Source organism: Pteronotus mesoamericanus, unplaced genomic scaffold (assembly GCF_021234165.1).
Source record: "Pteronotus mesoamericanus isolate MK-2021 breed Mesoamerican mustached bat unplaced genomic scaffold, CSHL_Meso_final contig_50, whole genome shotgun sequence".
NCBI lineage: Eukaryota > Metazoa > Chordata > Mammalia > Chiroptera > Mormoopidae > Pteronotus > Pteronotus mesoamericanus.
The window spans coordinates 28,781,743-28,803,239 of record NW_026555186.1 but is presented as its reverse complement, the minus strand read 5'-3'; the positions used below and the strand labels follow the sequence as shown (position 1 = coordinate 28,803,239).

The 21,497-nt window shown below is 42.5% G+C and overlaps 1 protein-coding gene across 1 annotated transcript; it reads right to left on the bottom strand.

The window, feature by feature from the left end:
- Positions 1-356: 356 nt before the first annotated feature.
- Positions 357-16,544, bottom strand: F2R (coagulation factor II thrombin receptor). The gene is made up of 2 exons (XM_054578506.1): positions 16,401-16,544; positions 357-3,335 (listed from the first exon to the last, which is right to left on the bottom strand). Exons 1-2 carry the CDS (start codon positions 16,486-16,488, stop codon positions 2,143-2,145), a joined length of 1,281 nt encoding a protein of 426 aa, XP_054434481.1. The 5' UTR covers positions 16,489-16,544; the 3' UTR covers positions 357-2,142.
- Between the last annotated feature and the right edge of the window lie 4,953 nt (positions 16,545-21,497).

The window sequence follows — 21,497 nt, the reverse complement described above, 5'->3', positions numbered from 1 at the left end:
CTGAGGTGCTTTACTACCCACTATTGGTTATCTTAACCCTGTCCACACCTCTGCAAATCACCTCTTCATTAAACGCTCTTCAACTAAACCTTTAGACAGGCCTTCCTGCCAGGGCCCTGAAAGATACACAAAAAATTTGTTCCAAACAGGTACCAAGCAAACTTTCATGTTTATTACTATAGGTTACACACATTTAAAAAAAAGAGATAATATAAAAAGTGACATAATATTTTATAAGTACAGACTGACAATACAGGAATAATGGTCATATTAAGTCAGAGGTATTTTAACATATATATATATATACACACACACACACACACACACACACAGATTGAATAAACGATGACATAAATCTCCTCTGAGCTGGATAAAATGAATATAGCAATTAGTAAAAATCAATGTTAGTGTCCACTTATAAAACACACTTTAATGTCAATATTTTCGGGCATTTGGAAATAGTTTCCTCTTTTAAATAGGCAAGCACCTGCCTTGGAACTTTCCTTTGTTGTTGTTTATGATGCTTTTTTTTAATATGGAAAAAAGATGCATTGCAACCTAATTTCCAAACTGCTTTGTCAAATCCATGAGGACTTTCTGCGCTTGATACTCATTCTGGGGTTAAAAAAAGGCTTTTAAAATCATCTCATTAGCTATTAAGAAAAGTGAATGTAAGATCTGGAATAATTTTGCTAGAATTCAATTTAATTTTATTGTTATTTCTAATCAGACTTACATAATTAATTCTTTTTTAAAAACCTGGTTTGGGTAATTTATTGAAAACGTTTGTAAATACACAGTGCCCAATAATGTGGTTGGAGGGACTTATCTGTAAAACTACACTTCCTGTATTGTATTGTGTTTTCATGTCAAGTTATAACTACAGGAAGCAATAACCCAAATGTTCAAAGTTTTTCAACAGATAGGCCGTGTGAAACCTGTTTGGTGACATGTGGTTAAAAAAACTTCTTTATATAATGACCTACGTATTATACACATATCACAATCCATTACGGGTGTACTTTTTTCTTCTAGAGGGCAGGTGCCAGTCTTATCCAACTCTGTTGCCCAGCACCCATCAGAGTGCCTGGGGCACCTACTGGGTGTTCATGTTTGCTCCAAGGGTATTTCCATCGGACAACGGACCTCGCAAGGTAACTGCAGGAAGTGGACATGCCTTCTTTCTCTGTTCTTAAAATGAACGGGCAGAGAAGTGTTTCATACCCATTATCTCCTGGGATAGCACACCCTACTCTGCCAATTTCTAATAAACACCTACCATTCACAGCCAACCACTGAGGGAACCCCAGGAGAGAGCCCAGGCGTGGTGGTTCCGATCCCGGCACGCTCTGGGAGGCTCAGCCGGGGGGTCTGGGCTGCCCTTCGCCCCTGCCCTGTGTGCACAGAGCAGAGTCCTCCATCAGGGCGGTCACTTTGAAGGCCAACATCCAGGCACTAATGCCACCTCTGCTCATTGTTGGTTTACATACACAGCATGTAAAACATCAAAAATTCTACCTATGTTTCCATTATTAACAAATTCAAACTTTGATATGTTTAAAATGAAAAACAGTAGAACTTTTTCTACACACAGATAGTATTCTTATCTCTCAATAACTTAAAGCTGTTGAACAAGTTCAAAATAAACTTATTTGTAAAAGCTGTGTAAGTCCAAACTACAGAAACCCTCACTATTGATGGACATCTTCAGATGTTCAGGGCTAAACTCTATTGACCCAAACTTTGCATATTAAACCAGAGAATCAGAGTTTATTTTCACAGTCTCTTGGGGAAAGAAGAAAGCTTCAAAGTGCCCGTTCAATGCTGCATTGCAACTGATACAAATGTGTGTATATGTACATATATACATACACATGCTAAGTAACCTAAATACATCGAAAAGTGGCAGTTATTATTGTAGCATAGGCAATACTTGGAATAACATAGTTTTCTATTCATGTTATCTTTTCCTGTAACTAACAAATATATACCCTTAATGGCTCTCCTAAGAAGGAGGCATGCAAATCACACATTTGTAGTTTAAGATGGTAAAGTAAATACTTTTTTGGCAGGGACTAATGGAATCCTCAGGTTCTTTGCTGTTTTCAATCTTTTGTTTGTAACCCTCCAGCAGTCCCTTTCTTAAGTTAACAGCTTTTTGTAAAGGCTGTTATTTAGGTTACTAGAGCAGGTTTCCATCTTACTTGCCATCAACTGACCGCTGCTGTTGTAACTGCTGGGATCAGAACTCTCTTTGCAACATAAGATACTGTAGAGGTACCTCTGGCACTCAGAGGAAGCATAATAGTAAATCAAGGGGTCGATGCAACAGCTTATGCTGCTGACACAGACACAGAGGAGGTAGGCAAAGTAGGCGGCCTCTGTGGTGAGATTATGAGAAAGGAATGTGTAATGCAGAATCAGGAGGATGTTTGTGGGTCCAAAGCAAATGATGAAGATGCAGAAAACTGCAGCAGACAAGAACAAAGCCCGGGACTTCTTGCTCTGGTTGGCGACTGTGGAAGAGCTAAGACACTGAATGATAGACACGTAACAAACTGTGGAAATGATCAACGGCACAAAGAAGAAGAGAGCAGAGAAGGCGGAAAAGTAATGTGCATAATAGCCTTCGAGCAGGGTTTCATTGAGCACATCGTGGCAGGTGGTTATGTTGAGGCCTGGCACCTGGACGGTCTGTTCCTTGAGGAGAAGGGGCACCACCCCCGCGATGGCCATAGCCCAGATGACTAGACACGTGAAGGACGCCCTCCCTATAGTGCGCCAGGAGAGGGACTGGATGGGATACACCACAGCCAGAAACCGGTCAATGCTGATGGCTGTCATGAGCATGATGGAAGCATACATGTTACAGTAAAACGCTGCAGTGACGAAGCGACACATTTCAGACCCAAATTTCCAGTCACTTCCGGAAAAATAATAGGTGATCTTAAATGGGAGCACAGACACGAAGAGCACGTCTGCCGTGGCCAGGTGTAACATGTACACCACGGCAGGCTTCTTGATCTTCATTTTCAAGATGAACACAACGATGGCCATGATGTTTAGAGGAAGGCTGATGACACACACGCCAGTGTAGACGGAGGGGATAAAGAGAGTCAGCCAGGAGCTGGTCAGATATCTGGAGGCATCTTTCGAGATGAACACAGAGGGAGGTTTTTGAGAGCTGCTGTGATTGACGGAGATTGATCTGCCTCTAGTTAACCCGATTTCATTTTCCGCCTCATAGTAGTCCAATGGGATAGGTTCATACCCAGCATTGGAATTCCTGAGAAGAAATGACCGGGGATCCACAGAATCATTTGTTGCTTGTAACTCTGGAAAAAAAATTGTTTTTAAATACGAAATTTTAAAAAGACAATGGATTGAAGAGGCAAAAAAGACAGAGAGGGTACACTTTACTTTTGCTTTTTGTTTCCTTACTATGACAGTAGGTGGTAAAGAGCAGGTCATATACAAATTAGTTACAGACTTTATCAGAGAATTAGTCAATCAAAATACATTATGTTTTGACGCAAGCAAACACTTTGAAAACTCTGTTCCTCAGAGGGACAGAAGTTGAATGATGCACTTTTCGAGATCTGGCCTGCAGACCTCAGGATGGCTGAGTACCTGACAGGAAGGAATAAAGCAGTGATTTCTATACTATACTAGCCACCGACTTCTCTTACCTCTATATGCCTCCATGTGTACATTTTCTCCCTTTAGTTTGTAGCATCCCTTGAAACTCATCCCTCCTCAGAGAAAACTGCACGGAAAGTTGAGGAGACTTATTAAAGGCGACAGGCAAATTCAGAGTAGGACTAAGAGCGCCAACTGCCATGACCATTATCCACGCGACATTTCCCTCTACTACCTTTAGTTTGTCTACACAGTAGGATGTCCCAAATCTGTCACCATATTTGGGCCAAAACTGCAGTCCCCTGGCTTATCTTCTAATCTAACCACACGGAACCCCGGTTATCTTCCTATCTCCTTCCTCGCCGGTCAGGGGAGTAGCAGGTGGCCTGGGCTGAAGACCTTTCTCAGCTCAGTTCCGAATGCTACATGCACTGCAGCAGAGGCCAGGCCAACCAGGCTCTTTTGGCTTCTTCTCAAGTAGCCAAAATAAAGGCTCAGTTCCATTCTTCTGCCTTTTGTCACCTTCTTTCATCAAAATCATCCATGTGAAATATTCATCAAAGAAACCCAACATTTAACCATTGGAATTCAACCACTTTTCTTTCTAAGGGCCTTTGCTAAAATTCTGCCATTAAGCAGAGTCAGACAAAGAACCTTTGTTGGTCTTGGGAAGCTAAGGGGTGGGAAGGGAAACCACAGAGGAAAAGGGTGAGGTCTCTACCTCTGGGAGTGTTCGCAACAAAGACTGGACATGCAGGTCGCTTAGAGATAGTGTTAGGGAATTTAAATATTGGCTTAAAATGGGATAAATATAGTGGATTTTTAAACTTCTGGTTTTATTTCTCAGTAGTGGAAACTTCCCGCATACAGAAACTTACACAGAGAGGCATAATGCTATAAAAGAGTTTTGCTTCTACTATGGCTCTTTAAGGTCCTGCCAGACACAACTGTCCCTTAGAATAAAATTACAAAACCCTTCCTCCCCAAAATCAATCACCTGAAGGCATTTAGGTTCACAGGGTGGTGTTGGGGAGGGGAGGAATGAATCCTGAAAGAAAGGATGGTACCAGGTGAGTTTCTTGTTTTCAGTGGCTTTTAGGGTGAGAGAAGTCAAAGTCAGTGACATAAAGGATGGCTAAGACTGAGTGAGATAGTCTCACCGGCCCGAAGGACCGAAGGACAGAGCTCAAGGCAACCATGGACACTGAACAGTGAATAGAGAATCCCAGAGAAGGGCAGCCCTAAATTCCAATGTAATTTGCGCCTCAGGCTTTGGGTGACTGACTCTTGAACTGTGCATGTGTGGGGAAGATGCAAAGCAGCTCTGCTAAAGATAGGAGAACTTAGGTGCTCTTAGAGTTTTTTGTCCATGAAGAAGAGTCTGCAGTTTGAGTCCAACCAAATTAATTGTCTGCAAAAGCAAAAATGCCAACATTCTTTGGAGGAATAAAACAAAATGCAGAGCCTTTACAGTATGACAATGTCCAGCACACAATCTAAAATCATTTGGTATTAAAAAAAAAAAATCAGAAAGTGTGACCCAATCTTAAGAAAAAAAAGATAATCAATGCAAACCAATCCCAAGAGGACCCATATGTTGAAATGGGCAGATAAGGATTTTAAAGGATGCTCAATGAAGTAAAGAAAAAATATTTCATTGAAATGAATGAAAAAGTAGAAAATATCAGGAAAGAAACCAATCAATGAAAATTCTAGAAAATAAAATACAATAAATCAGCATCTATTTCCAAAACGAAGAGCAAAGCTAGAGTGATACCAGCTGAGAGACAGAAGCACAACAGGGCCTGGTAGCGCGGTGTTGAGGTCACACTACCCCAGCAAGGTCACTAGTGGGACTCTGAGGGTAAAGCGGTGGCCTGGCAGGAGACCTGTCACTGGAAAAGAACAAATGTTTCTCGTGATGAGCCTCTGAGTACACATATGTTTAGATGATACCTCAAGGGTAAAAAACCAGTCCTATTAATCTCTGAATCTCCAGCACCCATACATAGGAAGTGTTCCTTAAATTAGCTTTTAATCACAGATTTGCATTCTCATATTGGCTCTTTCAGGAGTCACTTAACCCTTCTGAACTCAGTCTCAGAAACATTAATTAAAATGATTCTAATACCTATCTGGCCTACAAATCTGAAATACGACATGCATTCACTTTGTAAATTACCAAAAAAAAATTAATAATAATAATCAATGTAAGAAATTGATACCATCTTTCCCCACTCCAATATAGCTTGCTTTTAGACTCAATTATTTGCTCACTCTCAATTATTTTAAATTAAAATGAACTCTAGGCTGCTCTCCTCTCCTATTTAGGAATATTTAGTTTTTCAGTATGATAAGGGACATGAACATGAAGTTGTAAAGTGTATCGTCCCAGAACTCAGAGCTGTAAATCAAATTTCAAATTCAGAGCCTTTTCCAGAAGTAGTACTTTCTTCTCTTTGTGATACATTTATAACTTACTCTGTGTGCATCTTGACCGAGTCACACGGAGGTCTGACACTGGTACTGACAGCCCCACTGAACGGGAGGGACTCTCAAGGTCAAAGCAAATGTGTGGGAGCTAAAATAAAAGAATAAATGGTTCTGGCATTCTAGTACCACACGGTATGTGGCCTTAAAAATGTGGACCCAGAGGAACCTGAAAATAACACAATTCTCCCCTGCAGTTTTGGGAACGTGGGCAGATTGAGGACTTTTGCCATGTGTGGAGGGTAAAAAAGAGCATGCGTGCACACACATGCAGCACATGACTCAAGATACTACCTACAACATCAAACTAAAAACAGCAAAGAAATCCATCAACAAAATGAAAAGACAATCCACTGAATGTAAGAATAGATTCATCAATGATACATCTGGTAAGCAGTTAATATCCAAAGTTTAAAAAGAACTTATAAAACTCAACACCAATAAAACAAACAATGCAATTAAAAAATGGGCAAAGGACTTGAAGAGATACTTCTCCAAAGAGAACATACAAATAGGCCAATAGACATGAAAAGTTACTCAATATCACTAATCATTAGAGAAATGCAAATTAAAACCACAATGAGATATCACTTCACACCTGTCAGAATGGCCATCATCAATAAATCAAGAAACAACAAGTGTTGGTGAGGATGAAGAAAGGGGAACCCTCCTGCAACACTGGCTGGAATGCAGATTGATACCACCACTGTAGAAAACAGTATGGAGTTACGTTAACAAAAATTAAAAATGTAACTACCAGGGCCCAGTGATTCCAATTCTGGGAATTTATCTGAAGAAACCTGAAACACTTATTTGGAAGAATATATGCACTCCTATGTTATTGCAGCATTATTTATAATAGTCAAGATTTGGAAGCAGCCCAAGTGTCTATTCAGTAGACGAGAAGATAAAAAACTGTGGTACATTTATACAATGGACTACTACTTGGCCATAAAAAGGAAGAAATACTACCCTTTGCAATGGCATGGATGGACCCGGAGAGCATTATGCTAAGTGAAATAAGCCAGTCAGAGAGAGACATGTGCTACATGATTTTACTTATATGTGAAACCTAATGAACAAAACGAACTAACAAACAAAAAAGAGACAGACTCATAGATAGAGAACAGAATGACAACTGTCAGGGTGTGGGGGGACTGGAGGAGTTGGAGGGATTGAGTGAAAAAGGAAAAAAAAGAGAGAAATCTACCTAGAGGAGTGGTAAATTTGAAAACTACTCAATACTCATAACTAAGCTTCCTAGACACTATCACTTGGTCTGAAAATAAAATTGTCATTAGGCTTTACTCTATATTTAGTACTGTAGCAGTAAGTATTTGTTTTCAAAAATTCCTTCCCTGGCTAAGCCATCTTGGGCACTATGGTGTTTATAACAAGACCATTAATACCCACTGAAACATGACATTACTGGGCTGGAGCCCAGTCAGAATGCATCATCTATTGATTAAATAGTATTGTCTAAGATGTTACTTTTTCTTGACAGTATAGGTTTGAAATTCTGAAGGCTTTTGTGGAATTAAAGAATATCTGCAAAATTTTCTGTTTAAGTATGTACCAGCATTTAAAAAAAAGAAGAAAGAACAAAACCCATTCCAGGTGACTAGATAGATCCAACTAGTTCAAGGCCAGTAGGCTGAAATTCAAGTATATCTTGCTTTTCCTTCAGTCCTAGCACAGCTTATAGGTCAAGAAGGAAGTGTCTGTTGGTGAGCCAAAAGCTCTTGTAACACATCTGTGTTCTTGTTAAGTTATGGTTTCAAATACAAAAAGGCAGCTCAGGTCCTGAAATCAAATCTCATATTTCTTGCTGAATTTCACTTACTTTAGGTTTCTCTATATGACTCAAGAGTAGTTTTGTTATTGAAGTAGTTTTGTTATTGCTAAATAGCGTTAAGATGGACTCTCTCTAATGCTGGAGATTTGAAAAAAATTAGTAGACCAGGCAACACCTTTTCTGACTTGGATGCTATCTGGCCTGGAAGCAGAATGGTGACTAGAGGCTCTTCAGGGCCCCGTGGATCTACACCAGGCCGGCCTCCCATGACACAGCAGGCTTGGTTCTGACTCAGAGCTCTGCCATGTGGCTTTTTGGGAGGTAACGAAGCAGAAGTTCCAGGACCTTACCCACACGCTTATACACAGCAGGATAGTTGTACCCTGTGCTTCTCCACAAGTGAATCAACACTATAAGCTAATGATAAACGAAAAAAAGAGGATAATGCAAAAAATAATAGAAACATATGCTCTCCTTCAGGGGAAAAGAGTGGCATTATTGAAATGCCCCATTGCCTCAAATGCAAGCACACACCATCTTCAAGGGAAAGAAAAAGAACTAGCGCTCCTTAGAAATAGTTGGTTCCAAATCTGGAGTAGGAGGCATACAAGATGAGCCTTGAACACCCTCAAAGAATATTAGGATCAGGTTAGAAAGACTCCAGAGTCAATCTGACTGGGCTTCCACTGGCCGAGGTGTGACAATTTATCATCAAAAGAATAATGATGAAAATGCACTGAAACATTTGAAGAATGTCAAATGTGTTGAGATCCCAAAGTTCATAATGATACTCAATGTAAAATAACCTTTTTGGTCACATTTGGAGGAAATTAAAGGACCCAGTCTGAAAAGTGGTAAATAAAGACAAGATTCAAGCATTTATCTTGCCTTTTCAATCTAAGCAATATTTCAGGGAAACCAAATTAATCACTGAAAGTTGTTTATGAAATAATTCCAGTTCATAAACACAGATGCAATACCAGATTTAGAGAAGCATCATTTTGAAGCTCTTAGGGGAATAATGAATTTAGTTGAACGATCATCAGTGCGTGCTAACACTGATAGGGTGTTGGGGAACTTTTGGCCAGATCAAGCTGAATCCACTGAGTAATGTTAAGATCTCAAAGACAGAGACGCCCTGGAGACAATGTATTCAATGACAGGAAGTACAGAGCACCATTGCTGAGTGGGCTTGCTTAAACCGAAGCTGAATTTGATTAGTCTCTAAATGTACCTACCACATTACAGAAAATGCAGAGGACAGATGAAACTATTGAACAACTCTACAAGATACAGCTGGCCAGATCCAGTATGTAGGAAAGCCTATAAGACAAATGACCCAGTTATTGGACAAATAAACAACAAAATAAAAGGAGGAGAGGGGAAATGGTTACAGATTGAAAGAGATTTAAGAGACATATCAACCAAATGCGCTTGTGGGTCTTGTTAGACTCTGATTCAAATAAACCAACTGTAAAAATGCATTGAGACAATCAGTGAAATTTGAACATTGATTGAATAGTATATGATGTTAAGAAATTATTGTTCAGTTTTGTAGGTGTTATAAGAGCATTGTGGTTATGTGAAAATAGCAGGTCTTATCTCTAAGGATATTATAGTAATATATTATAGATGAAATGAGATGCCTGGCATTTGTTTTAAAGATTGTCCAGTTTGTGGAGGAGAAAAGTGAAAGTATATAGATAAAACAAGATATGGGAGGTAATTATACTGTTCATTTTTGGGTATGTTTGAAGATTTCTATAATAAAAAGTAAAAATAAAACCCCAACTTTCTTTGCATATTTACTTGCCCCTGGAATCTAAGGACAAGTGTTTTTGCTGTCATTTTTCTTTTGTCATCGTTTTGAAGGGGGAAAAGTTCTTGAATGTTTGTGTGAACACAGTTTTCCATTCAGAAAATTTGATACCAACTCCTAAGGTTTTCTGGGATATGGAGGAATTGGTGTATGAAAAAAACATTTCACATTTGTTGAGCACCTACTATGCACTGGGTACTTCACTTACATTGTCTCATGTCACTCTAACATTTTTAAATAAGCATTATAACCCTCACTTTTTGGACAACATGGAGGCACCGAGAGGCTAAGTAACTCATCCAAAGTCACTCAGCTAGTCAGTGGAGGAGCCAGGACTTTAACGTACATTTGCCTGGCTCCAAAGTTCATATCCTTTGAACCGCACCATAAAACCCTGCCTCTTTAAAAAAAGCTTGTGAATTGAGGACTTCCTCCTAAAGGAGTACTTTTTTTTTAAAGCATTTCACCGAACAAATGAGCCTGGCCATCCTTCTAACTATTGCTAAAGTACACAGCCATGCGAATGTATAACTGATGTTGATGGTGCCCATAGCTGTAGCTTGGAAATTCAGGAGTCCTGCTGACCCTTGGCTGCCCACCGATCACAGGCCTCACAGATAGAACAGATATAGTGGAGAGAAGTTCAAGGACAAAACAGAAAATTTTTTTCTTAAGTATTGTTCAAAAAAGAACAGAAGCAAGGGAGTGGGGATGCTGGACAGAGGGGAGCAAAGGGGAAAAATTGGGACAGCTGTAATAGCATAATCAATAAAATATAATTAAAAAAACCAACCAAACAAAAGAAAGAAGGGTAGTAAGTGAACAAAAATCTCTGCTGTCAAAAAGCCAGAATAAAGGCCGAAGAGGGTACACTGTCTTGCAGTTAAGAGGCTGTCAGTGCCAGAGGCAGCCAGCCTTCCTGCCCCACATCCCACTGAGCTGGAAAGGGGGGGGTGGTGCGGAGCAAACCTGGGAGGAAGCTGGGAGGGGGAAGGAACAGGGAAGTGCACAGAAAAGACAAATGGAAAATGGAAATGCCAGTGTGCACAAGGCCAGAGCAGGCACAAAGGTAACATAAGGGAAGTGTGGGAAGCCCTTGCCTGGGGCCTTCTAGAGCCTGCTGAAGGCCAAGGCCTGACACACGGGCCAGGACACTCTCTGGCCTCTCTTCGGGCCTGTGGCCACCAAAAGTCACAGGCCAGCTCAGAGTCCTGGGAGTGCTGCTGTCTACTCTCCAAGACATCGGGCTCAAATGGAAACTAATTCACAGTACAGGCTGGTCGCAAGCACCGCTTCCTCCTGACACCAAGCTGTTTCCATCTCCAACCCCACCCAAGTCCTACGCAGCTTGTAACCTCAATGCAAACACCGCCAGTCCTAGGTATGATACAAACAACCATTAACAACACTTCCTGAAAGACAGAACTCTTCTCTCAAAGCAAACAAGGCATTCAATGCTGCTAACTGGGGGCAATTCTTTGTACACACCGTGCTAGGTTTTATATGATGGTAGAGACTTCACAGTGGTTACAAAATCAATTTACAGGGTTGTAACAAGCATTAAAAAAAAGAAAATAGTGTAGAAAATATCAGAATACATAGCATGTGGTAAAGTGGAGTGTATTTTGGTAGAGCTTTTGTTTCATATCTGTATGTACACTGTGAAGGTCCATGTGTATTTATTGAACACACACAGCTACTGTGTCTCACCAGAAAGTGTATTTCTTACAGATCTTACTGTTTGTTAGCAAAAAAAGAAAATACTGGAAAACATTCTTCTACAATGATTTAATATCTGACTTCTAATTCATCACAAACTTGAGATATAAATAGATTATATACATTTAGCGTCCATTCCTAACATTAAATAAATTTGTTTTCAAGTGCAAATTTTAGACTATTCCTGTTATTTCAAAAGGCAGGTTCTTTTGAAAGCAAATATAGAAATGTATAAAGGCCTGTGGTGACCTTATAAATGGTAAACTTCATTGGCCATCTCAGGATGAAGGGAAAGGAGCATGTCAGGGGGTTTCTCCAAGCACCATCACGCGATCAACGTGCGAGAGAGCGTACGCACGGGAGAGCGGGAGCTCAAATCCAGAAACAACAGCCTCAGCCTATAGGGAGAGCTATTGACTCTGAAAGTCTGGGCCTCAGCACAAAGGGCAAAAGGCAGGATGAAAGAAACCACAAAATAGAAAACCAGAAAATTCTGAATGTGGAAACTGCCAAGTGCTCAATACTAGCCTCACAGTCAAAAACAAACCAAGGCCCGGGTTCCTAATGACCATCTAGGGTGTTTTGTGAGCATCCCAGAGCAAAGGGGACGCCCAGGCCTCGCCAAAACTCATTAAAGGGTAGTTCCCCAGGCATAAAAGGCTATGAACTAACGAGTCCATTTATATGAAACATGGAGCAGAGGGAAACCTAGAGAGATGAAAAACAGATGGGTGGTTGCTAGGGACAGGGACTACGAGGGCTGAGTGCTTGACGGGTACAGGGTGTCCTTTCGGGGTGATGAAAGTGTTTCAGAAGCAGACAGAGGTGGTAGTTGCGCAACATCGTAAATGTACAAAATACTACTAAATCATATACTTCAAAATGGCTAATTTTATACTATATATAATTTACCTCAATTTAAAAGGGGGGGGGCAGGGGAGAGAAAGTAGAGTTTCAAGGGAAGAGAGGGAAGTATGTCCAAAATGAGGAGAGTGGGAAGATTAGAAACGCAGGGTCCAGGGGACTCCACTGACTTGGTGGAACTGCAGCTCAAAGCCGGATGGAGTTCCAGTTGCTGAAGGTGCCAAGGACAAAGCTGAGCTGACGGAGTGAGGACGGAAGGGGCAGAAGGGACGCAGGGAAGGAGACTGGCTAAGAGCACTTTGGAAAGGAGCAAATTCAGAGCTGCTGAGAGGCTGCAAGTTAGGGTTCACAGCTCACTGCTCCTGTTAGACATGAAGAACTGAGAATTGCTGAATGAGAAAGATGGAGGGGGAGAAAAGGGGCCAGCAGAGATGACACGAGCATGCCCCCGACAGAGGGACGGGAATGCCGCAAAAAATGCCCTCGCATAAAGGAAGAATGGATGAATTAGGAGAGAACTTACTATCTTAATATGTCCCATAAAAATAAAGCCCGGCCCTCTCAGGTGGCTGGAATGTCGTCCCCTGCACCAAGGAGTTTCGGGTTCGATTCCCGGTCAGGGCACATCTTTGGGTTGCAGTTCAATTCTTCCCCTGCTCCTCGCCCTCCCCCCTCCCCCCCTTCGGGTTCATAAGGGAGGCGACACATCTAAGTTTCTCTTTCACATTGATATTTCTTTCTTCCCCCCACCCCCAACAACATCAGTGGAGTATGTCCTCGGGTGAGAATGAAAAAAAAAACACCTTAAAAAAAATAAAAAGATAAAGCAAAAAATCACTAAGGTGTGAACAAATACATGCATTTATGAGAGGGGGAAGGAAGGAAAAACGGGAGGAAGGGAAGAATTTAGGTAAATATTGGAGTAGAAAACGACTTGCTGGTTCATAAGAAATTTGACTTTCAGAGGTTTCTAGTCTACTTAAAGCTGAATCACTGTCCAGTTTTGTCTTTTGTTTGGGTTTAAGGCCACAATCTCTCAGTAACAGCCAATTAATTAGCATATTCATAATAGAGATCTATTTATAGCCTGTTTTATCATGTTTTCTAAAGCAAATGGTAGGATACCACAACCCATGCATAAATCCTGCGTAATTGTGCTAGGCCTGGGCTACCAAGTCAATGGGGCACAGACTTTTCTAGGGGACGTGGGAGCACAGTGATTTCTCTACTGCAAGAGGGGCTGCCAGTCTGCAAGGCTTCCTCCCGATATGGGTGGTAGAGAAAGGCTGCACTGAGGAAAGACAGGCCTGTGCTCTGATCTCAATTCCACGCTAGACTTGTGATTTAACCATTCTGGGTCTCAATTTCTTTATATGAAGAATGGGGATGACACCTACGCAAAGGGTTGTTATGAGAAGAAAATAAGGTAGGATATGCAATGTACCTAAGCAGAGTGTTGGCTGTAATAGGTTCTTGATATAAGGTAGCTGTTTTTAATTCAAAGTGAACATGTGGGGTGTGGGGAGGGCATTCTGGCCAGAGGGAGTAGCAGGGGGACAGAGCCAGAGAAAGCTTAGCTCCTGGGAGAGGAGCAAGAAAGGGGGGCTGGGTGAAGTTCAGGTAATAGAAACAGATTATGCAATAGGAGAGGATCTATAAGAGGGGAGGCTAGACAGAGGCTGGGGACCCACCCTGCAAGGGGAAGGGACCCCGCTCTGGACTAAGAAGTTGGGTTTGACCCCGTGGGCCAGGAGGGCAGTGTGTGGAATCTCCCACCCAATCCCCTCTGCTACAGTCACCGTTAATCCTTGAACCCTTTCACCCTCAGGGTCCTTACAAAATTTATACACATTATCTCTTAGACGCTGGTCCTCTTAGATGCAGGCAAGTCATCTCACTTAAATTGCTTGGACAAAGGAATGTAAACTGGTTAATGAACATAAGAATTTCTGAGTAAATATCTGCTGAGCTAACATTTGTTCTAGGCTTCATGGGGATGAATGGTAGTTTATGATCTTAGCCAGGGAGATGACTTACCCACAAAGTGACAGTGCAGAAAGTGCCAAAAGGAGTGGGGACAAAAAGGAGGCCAGCACTTACGCAAGGCTCAAACTGCTGAGCAGAGCCAGCCCTGGCAGGGTCTCCTATGGCTGGGGTCTCACAGACCCTCATAACTACATAGAGCTGGTTATGACAGACATTGTTTAGAATTGCCAGGGTACAGTGATAATAGAAAGCAAACCCATTATTTAATTAGTTTTATTAGTGATTTCACACCCTCTGAAGACAACGTCCCACTGCTTGCCTGCACCCCGGGCCCCTCCCTCCTCCATTTGGAATATCCGTCCGCTGTCTCTGAGCCTTAGAGACAGAAGTGGCAACTGCGGATAAACACCCACCTAACGGCGTGTTTTGGGAAGGTGAAATCAGATCATCTGAAGTAAAAATGCCTCATGGCCCAGGGTTTGACACTGAATATGGCACTTAACATGCGTTCCTTTTCTTCTCTCACCCACTTCTCTTCCTCACAAAGTGGTTCCGGAACCCAGTGTCGATGACTTAGCCAATGTTTGCTAGGTTACCTTTCTGTTTACACCAGCACGGGGCACCTTAGCACACACCACCTAGGTTGATGAGAAAGTGAAGAGGAGTGGCAGAAATAGCAGCCTTAACTGCACCCCCTAACTGGCCAAACATATTTCACCAGGAGGAAAGGTGACTAAGGTGGTGCAGCTTTTGTATAAACCTCTTCTCCGCCCACCATCCAAATCTCTAAAAAAACTTCGTATTTTTAAGAGTTTGTTCCAAAATAAAATTACAAAGTGCTATCTGACATCACATCTCACCATACACAATTTTTCAGATCTCACTGTTTCCCCAAACACTCCAAGAGATCATGTTCCTGTCTGGGACTCTTACTTTTCCTAAAAGCATCACCTCAAAACTACCCCGAGCAAAGATAGAAGGCACAGAAAATGCTGTCACCGCTTAATCTTGATGTGCCTACACTATTTTCAGTGTGAAAATAATGGCGCGCAATCTTTCACAGATAACTAAACAAGCTAGACTTTGTTTCTGCATGAAGTGGCCTAAAGCTTATAAAGTACTATTGCTACAAAGACACTAAAACATTTTTTTCCTCACTTTATATCTAGTTTTTAGAAGCTAAAAACAACTCTGCTTTTTTGGGGAGGGGGCGGGGAGAGGTTGAAAAATAAATTTATTTGGCTAAGAGGCTGGATACTTAAAAATACACTATTCGTGGTGAGCAACCTCCAGCTTGCAGCAGATCAGAAACCGAAATACTGAAATTCCATGATGTCTGATAGAGCCAGCTTTTGGGAAGGGATCTCTTTCCTCAACTCGCTTGGAAGGCAGGGTTCTAGGTAACCAACCAACCTCCCAATCACCACCACCGCCCTGTGGCTTCCCTGTAACCACCCAATATCCCACCCCACGAGCTCCTCCGGCGCCCAAGGCCTGTGCCAGGGGCTGCTGGAACTTATTTTCTACTAAACGTGCTAAGGCACCGAGCTTTTCTCTACACCACCTTCCTTGCCTGTAAAATGCGCAAGGGGGAAAAAAAATCCAACAAAACAAAACTTCAGCGGGAGCGCGTCTCCGCTTTATATTGAAAAGGCCAGAACGTCTACTGGCGGAGCAATGTGAGACTCTTTTGGGGTGGTCCTGGAAGTAACAGTGGCAACAAATGCAATGGAGGCACCGCAGGCTTCTCCAGGAAAATCCTACCCCCTCCTCCTCCATATCTAACACCCTATTCGCAGGCCGGTGAATCCTCCGAAACCAAGTGTGAAGGAACTTCAGCTGAGCCCGCGAAGCACGGTTGGTGGATGGGCACACCCCGCCTGGATAGGACTGGGGGAGAATCTGGACGTCAGCCCAAACGCCTGTTTACCTTCCGAAGGAAACTGAGGCAGAGTATGAGGTCGGGGACAACCCCCTTTAGGAGAAGGCGCAACCTGCACCTCCGCCTCTCGCCTGCCCCAAGCCCAAGGAGACCCCAGCTGCGGGGCCGGAGATGGGCTGGGAGGAAATACCCTGGGGAGCTCTCACCTGGTTTGCGGCCTCGGGTGCGGGCAGAAAGCAGGGGACCACAGAGACTCAGTCCCGCAGCCACAAGCAGCAGCTGCCGCGGTCCCATTGTCCCCAAACTCGGCGCGCAAAGCGCGGTGCAGCTCGGAGAGGGTGTCCCCGCCTCCCGGCAGACTCCGGCTCTAAACTCTCTCTCTCCTCCCCCGGGTCCTGCGTCGGGAGGTGCGGACGGGCCAGCAGATCCCTCGCTGCGGGTGGATAGAAGAACAAGGCTCGCGGTTTCCCCGCTGGTCCGCGTGTCTTGTGGCACTACTAGGGCGCGGAGGGGCGGAGCGCGCGGGCGCAGAGCAGCGCGAACGGCGAAGAGCGCCCCCCGGCGTTGAGTGTGAGCCTCGACGTGGTCGTCGGACCCCACTTCTGCAGGTCTCTCCCCTGCGGTTCAGCTGTTCTGGGGCTCGGCGACCCTAAACTGAGTTGCGCCTGCGTCCCACCCCTGCGTCCTGCCCGGCTGTGCAGTGAGCGGGGTCTCTCTCGCCCTTCCCGTCATTCCACCCCGCCCCCCGCCGCCCACCCCCCCGCCCTCCCCGCCGCCCCGGGCTCCCGGGTACCGCCCGGCGAGGGAATCCAAACGAGACATTTTTTCCTTTGGGCGCCTTTGACTCGCGACATATCAGTGACTCAGTGTGGCGGGGGCCTTGGAATCCGGCCCCGCGGCCTGGGCGGCTGGCCCCTTCCTCTCTCATTATCCTCCTGGGGAGCAAAGACGTGTGCAGGGGACCTCCGTGATAGGAATGCGCCCAGGGCGCCAGCCCCGCGGCCCGGCCGGGACCTCCCTGTCCCCTTGCAGAGCGCCGGACCTCCGGCCGAGAGCTGCGGCCCGTTTGGAAATTCGGGATTTGGCTGAAAGGTTTAAAGTGACTCGTATTTTTGTAATTTATGGATAGTGGATTTAAAAGTTTATATTGTATTGACACGTTGCCTCCTTATGAGAAAGGGCCTACGTTTGGGCAGAATTCTTGACATTTCTTAGCATTTCTCTTTATTTAGCAGTTAGATGTTTCGTACGGGAGGTACTTACTTCACGGACACCGTGACTGCGAGAGCAGACTCTCCTCCAGCTCGCGCCGAAGTGGCTTTTCGTTCCCTAATCGCAGATCTCGCTGAGCCGCTCATCAGAAGCACCTGTGCAGCCTTTTCCGGGACGTCCCCTGTGCGCGGGCGGAGCTCGGGGCAGCCAGCTAGACCGATGCCCGGAGGGCAAGTGCTCCGCTGGTGGGCGCATCTCTTAAACCGCAGGGGAAAGTGGGCCCCCTCCACCTGCCGATTCTAGGAAAGTCGTTGCAGCTCCTTCTTTCAAACGTGCTGAGAGTCACCGATCAGGTTTCTAACCGTTTTATAAAGGGAATTTCTCATTGAGAGTGTCATTCCCCAGAAGCCGTGACACTCAGAACAGTGGAGAAAATACCGTAGAAACTGTCTCATTCTTTCTTATGTTCCCCCATCATCCTCAAAACACAGTGCCTTGTTGTATATAGAAGTAGCTCAATAAATGACTGAATAACCTAATTATATAACGCTATTTCAAAATTTCCCTTATTGAGTTTTCTAAGCAAAATACATCCAAGAGTAGATCTGGACCATTAAGATGATACATTTCTCCACTCCCTATTAATGGATACTATCTTCATCAATCTTAGGAGGCCTTGATTTAAAAAAGAAAAAGATGCCATTGATTTTAAGACATTCTTTTCATTTATGTACCATAAGCGAGAAAAAATACTGCCAATTAAACTGTGACATATTGAATGTAAGTAACAATCCAATTTCAGGACTGTTTAAACATGGAACAGGGCATCTTAGAATCAATAAAATACAGTGTAAAATGTAAAAATAATCAATACCTGTGGCAAAAGATTTTTAACAGCTCAAGGATATAAAATGAAAAAAGTATCTCCACCTTACCTTCTAAGAACCACACATACATCTCCATGATGACCAGTGTTAAAGTTTCTGTCCATCATTCAAGAAATTGTAATCACATACAGGTATAAGAATATAAGTATGCATATTCTTAAAATAAGAATGGTATAACGCTCTGTCTACAATACTTTTAAATTTTATGTCTTGTTGGTAGAAATGTTTTTAACCATTTTGCAAAACTGTAAAGTTTAAAAGGACTTTTTTTCACTTCGTTCTTGAAACGAATGTACCTCTAGTGACAAAAAGGGGGCTGCTGAAACAATGAAAAGCTTAAGTTCTTTGTGCATATTAACTAGATTAAAGTATCCTTTAGACTGGGGCTGAAATACAAAGAACAGGAAGGGAGAGTTGTACAGAATGAGGCATTTCTTCTTCAGTCTAGAGTTTTCTAAAAGGTGGTGGCCTGCTCATTGAATGGCCACAAAAAGTTAAATCTACCTTCAAAATCAGTGGTTTTAAATTTTATCACACACAAGTGCAGATTCCACGACGCCATCCCGGACCTATGAAATCGGAGTCTACATTTTTGACATGCACCAACTCCCCCCAACCGCCGCCCCACCGCCCCGCATCTGCTGGTGATGTCTGATGCCTGAATAAAGTTGAGAGTAACATTATTCTAAGGCAGTTGCTCTCAGACTTAAGCAGGGATCAGAATTATCTGGAAGACTTGTTAATTAATCCACAGTGCTCAGCCCCAAGGCCAGAGTTTCCGATTCAGTAGGTATAGGGTTGGTTTGAAAATTTGCATTTTTAACTTGTTCCCAGCTGATGTACGTTGGTCATGTGTGAGAGGAACATGCTTTGAGAACTGCTATGAGAGGTAAAAGGAGCTCAACAGGATTTCATACAGTCTGTGTGGCTTTTTTTAAATCACATGATATTTCAAGTGTAGAAGAATACAGAGCCTAGTATCTCACCCAGGGGCCTACAACCCAGCATTAACACAAGCATATAAATATAATATATACATCTTATACCAGTTAAGCTTCTTTGTATTCCTTTCTGACTCCATTATTTTTCTTGCCCAGGAGAGAGAGTTTCTTTCCATGTTTTGTACTTTTAGTACATTTATGTTTAATGTATACATAGCTTAGTATGTTTTAAATATTTACACAAAGAGTAACATACTCTAGGAATGTTTCTGCAGTTTGAATTTTTCTAGACTTACCCATTTGATATGTGTATATTGAGTTCTTTTAAATGTCTTTATAGTATTCCCACTATTATATACCACATTTTATTCTTCTAAAGCTATTTTATCTGCAGTTCAGTCCCTATTTTTGTACATAACATATATTGGCTCTTTTTCCTTGGTTAATCTGGGTAGAGGTTGAAAAAGGACCATTTTCCAACACTCATCTTTTTGTTTTGTTGCTTTGATTGTTTCTTTTCAATATCATTATTTTCACACAGGCTTTTTGTTTTTTCTTTCTTTCTACTTCCTTTGGAGTTACGCTTTATCCTCCTAAACTTTTGAACTGATAGTTTAGTTTATTAATTTTTATTTTTCCCTCAAATATCCACTTCAGTTGCATTTGCAAGTTTTAATGCATTTATGTACACAATTCTGGTCTAAATATTTTGTCAATTTCATTATATATTCTTCAACCCATAAATTATTGTAAGTTTTGACTGGCTTTTTGTGATTGATTTCTAATTTTCTGTTATGATGTTGGTGTTCTTTTTTCTGTTTTTTCCTCAGACCCGACAAAGGTCTTACAATATTTGTATGCTCTGTAGAGCTTCCTGAAAAAGCTATCAATTTCTCGACTTCATTTTGTTCCATGTCACCCACACCAAAACCTCTTTGTCATCAGTGTCAGAGCAAATATGCGTAACTTCCGAGGGCAGACAGCCTGCCTGACCAGAGAGGGTACCTCACATGCTGATACTCCTCAGAAGTAAAATCTCAGCAATGCAGCACCATTTGTATTGGGACCACTTGACATCCGGTCCCAGTTTTCATTTTCTCTGAACTTGCCTGGAGCTAAATAATGAGTCATTAGCTACCCTCTCATAGTGTTTGTGGTAGTTAGTAGCGTTTCTGAACAAAGATGATGTGAAAATGGTGAAAATTTTAATCCCAAGATGATATGAAAGCAGGTTCTTTTAAACCCTTAGATAACCTACCTGCTTCAGGTAGTATGGCTAGCAATCCTCTGTTCCAAGCCCTGCACACACAACAGTATATCCCAAGAACTTGCCTAGGAATTTCCTTTTGGGAGCTGAGGATAGTGATACCAGGGCTGAAATGAAATGAAATCAGGTTGTATTCAAACAGCTGTGAGATACTCCAGATTCTCTGCAGCTATTTTCACATCTGTATCAAGGAAATGGTAGTTCTGTAATGAAGTTACAAGCTACCAAGGAGGAGAACAATTTCTTTCTTTTTAAAATTAAAAAAAAAATTTTTTTATTTATTGATTTTAGAGAAAGGAAAAGAGAGAGAAGGAGGGGTGGGGGAAGGGAGGGGGAGAGAGAGAGAGAGAGAAAGACACATCAATTTGTTGTTCCACTTATTATTTATGCTTTCCTTGGCTGCTGCTTGTATGTGCACTGACTGGGGACTGAACCTACAGCCTTGGTATATTGGGATGATGCTCTAACCAAATGAGCTACTCCACTAGGATGGTTTCTGCCTTTTGCTGTTATAAAACTGCATTGGTATTTTGGGTTTAGAAGTAAAGTTAATGTCATAGTGAGCCAACAACAGTATTCCCACTAATTACATACTATGGATAGAATGGTAGACTATCCCTATGGTTGGAGAACTAAGTAAAGGTCAAATTCAAAAACTTTTGAATTATATTAGGTAAGCTTGATATCTTTTACTTCTCATGTCTGCTCATTTTCCTTCTGTATTATGGTTTTCCAGAGAAACAGAACCAATAGGATATATAGATACATATGAGGAGATTTATTATAGGAGTTGACTCACATGGTTGTGGAGGCTGAGAAGTCCCACAATGTGCTGTTTGATGCTGGAGGATGAGAAGCTGGTGGTGTGATTCCGTGTAAGCTCGCAGCCCTGACAACCAGGGGAGCTGATGGTGTAACTCGCAGAGTCCGAAGGCCTTAGGACCAAGGGCTCCAATATCCAGAGGCAGGAGAAGATGATGTCCCAGCTCAAAAAGA

Bases quoted from the DNA above. Each gene is read 5' to 3' on its own strand.
- F2R (XM_054578506.1), bottom strand. From the start codon at position 16,488: ATGGGACCGCGGCAGCTGCTGCTTGTGGCTGCGGGACTGAGTCTCTGT. The intron at 3,336-16,400 runs GTGAGAGCTCCC...TTTTTTTTCCAG, and splicing joins CACCCGAGGCCGCAAACCAG to AGTTACAAGCAACAAATGAT.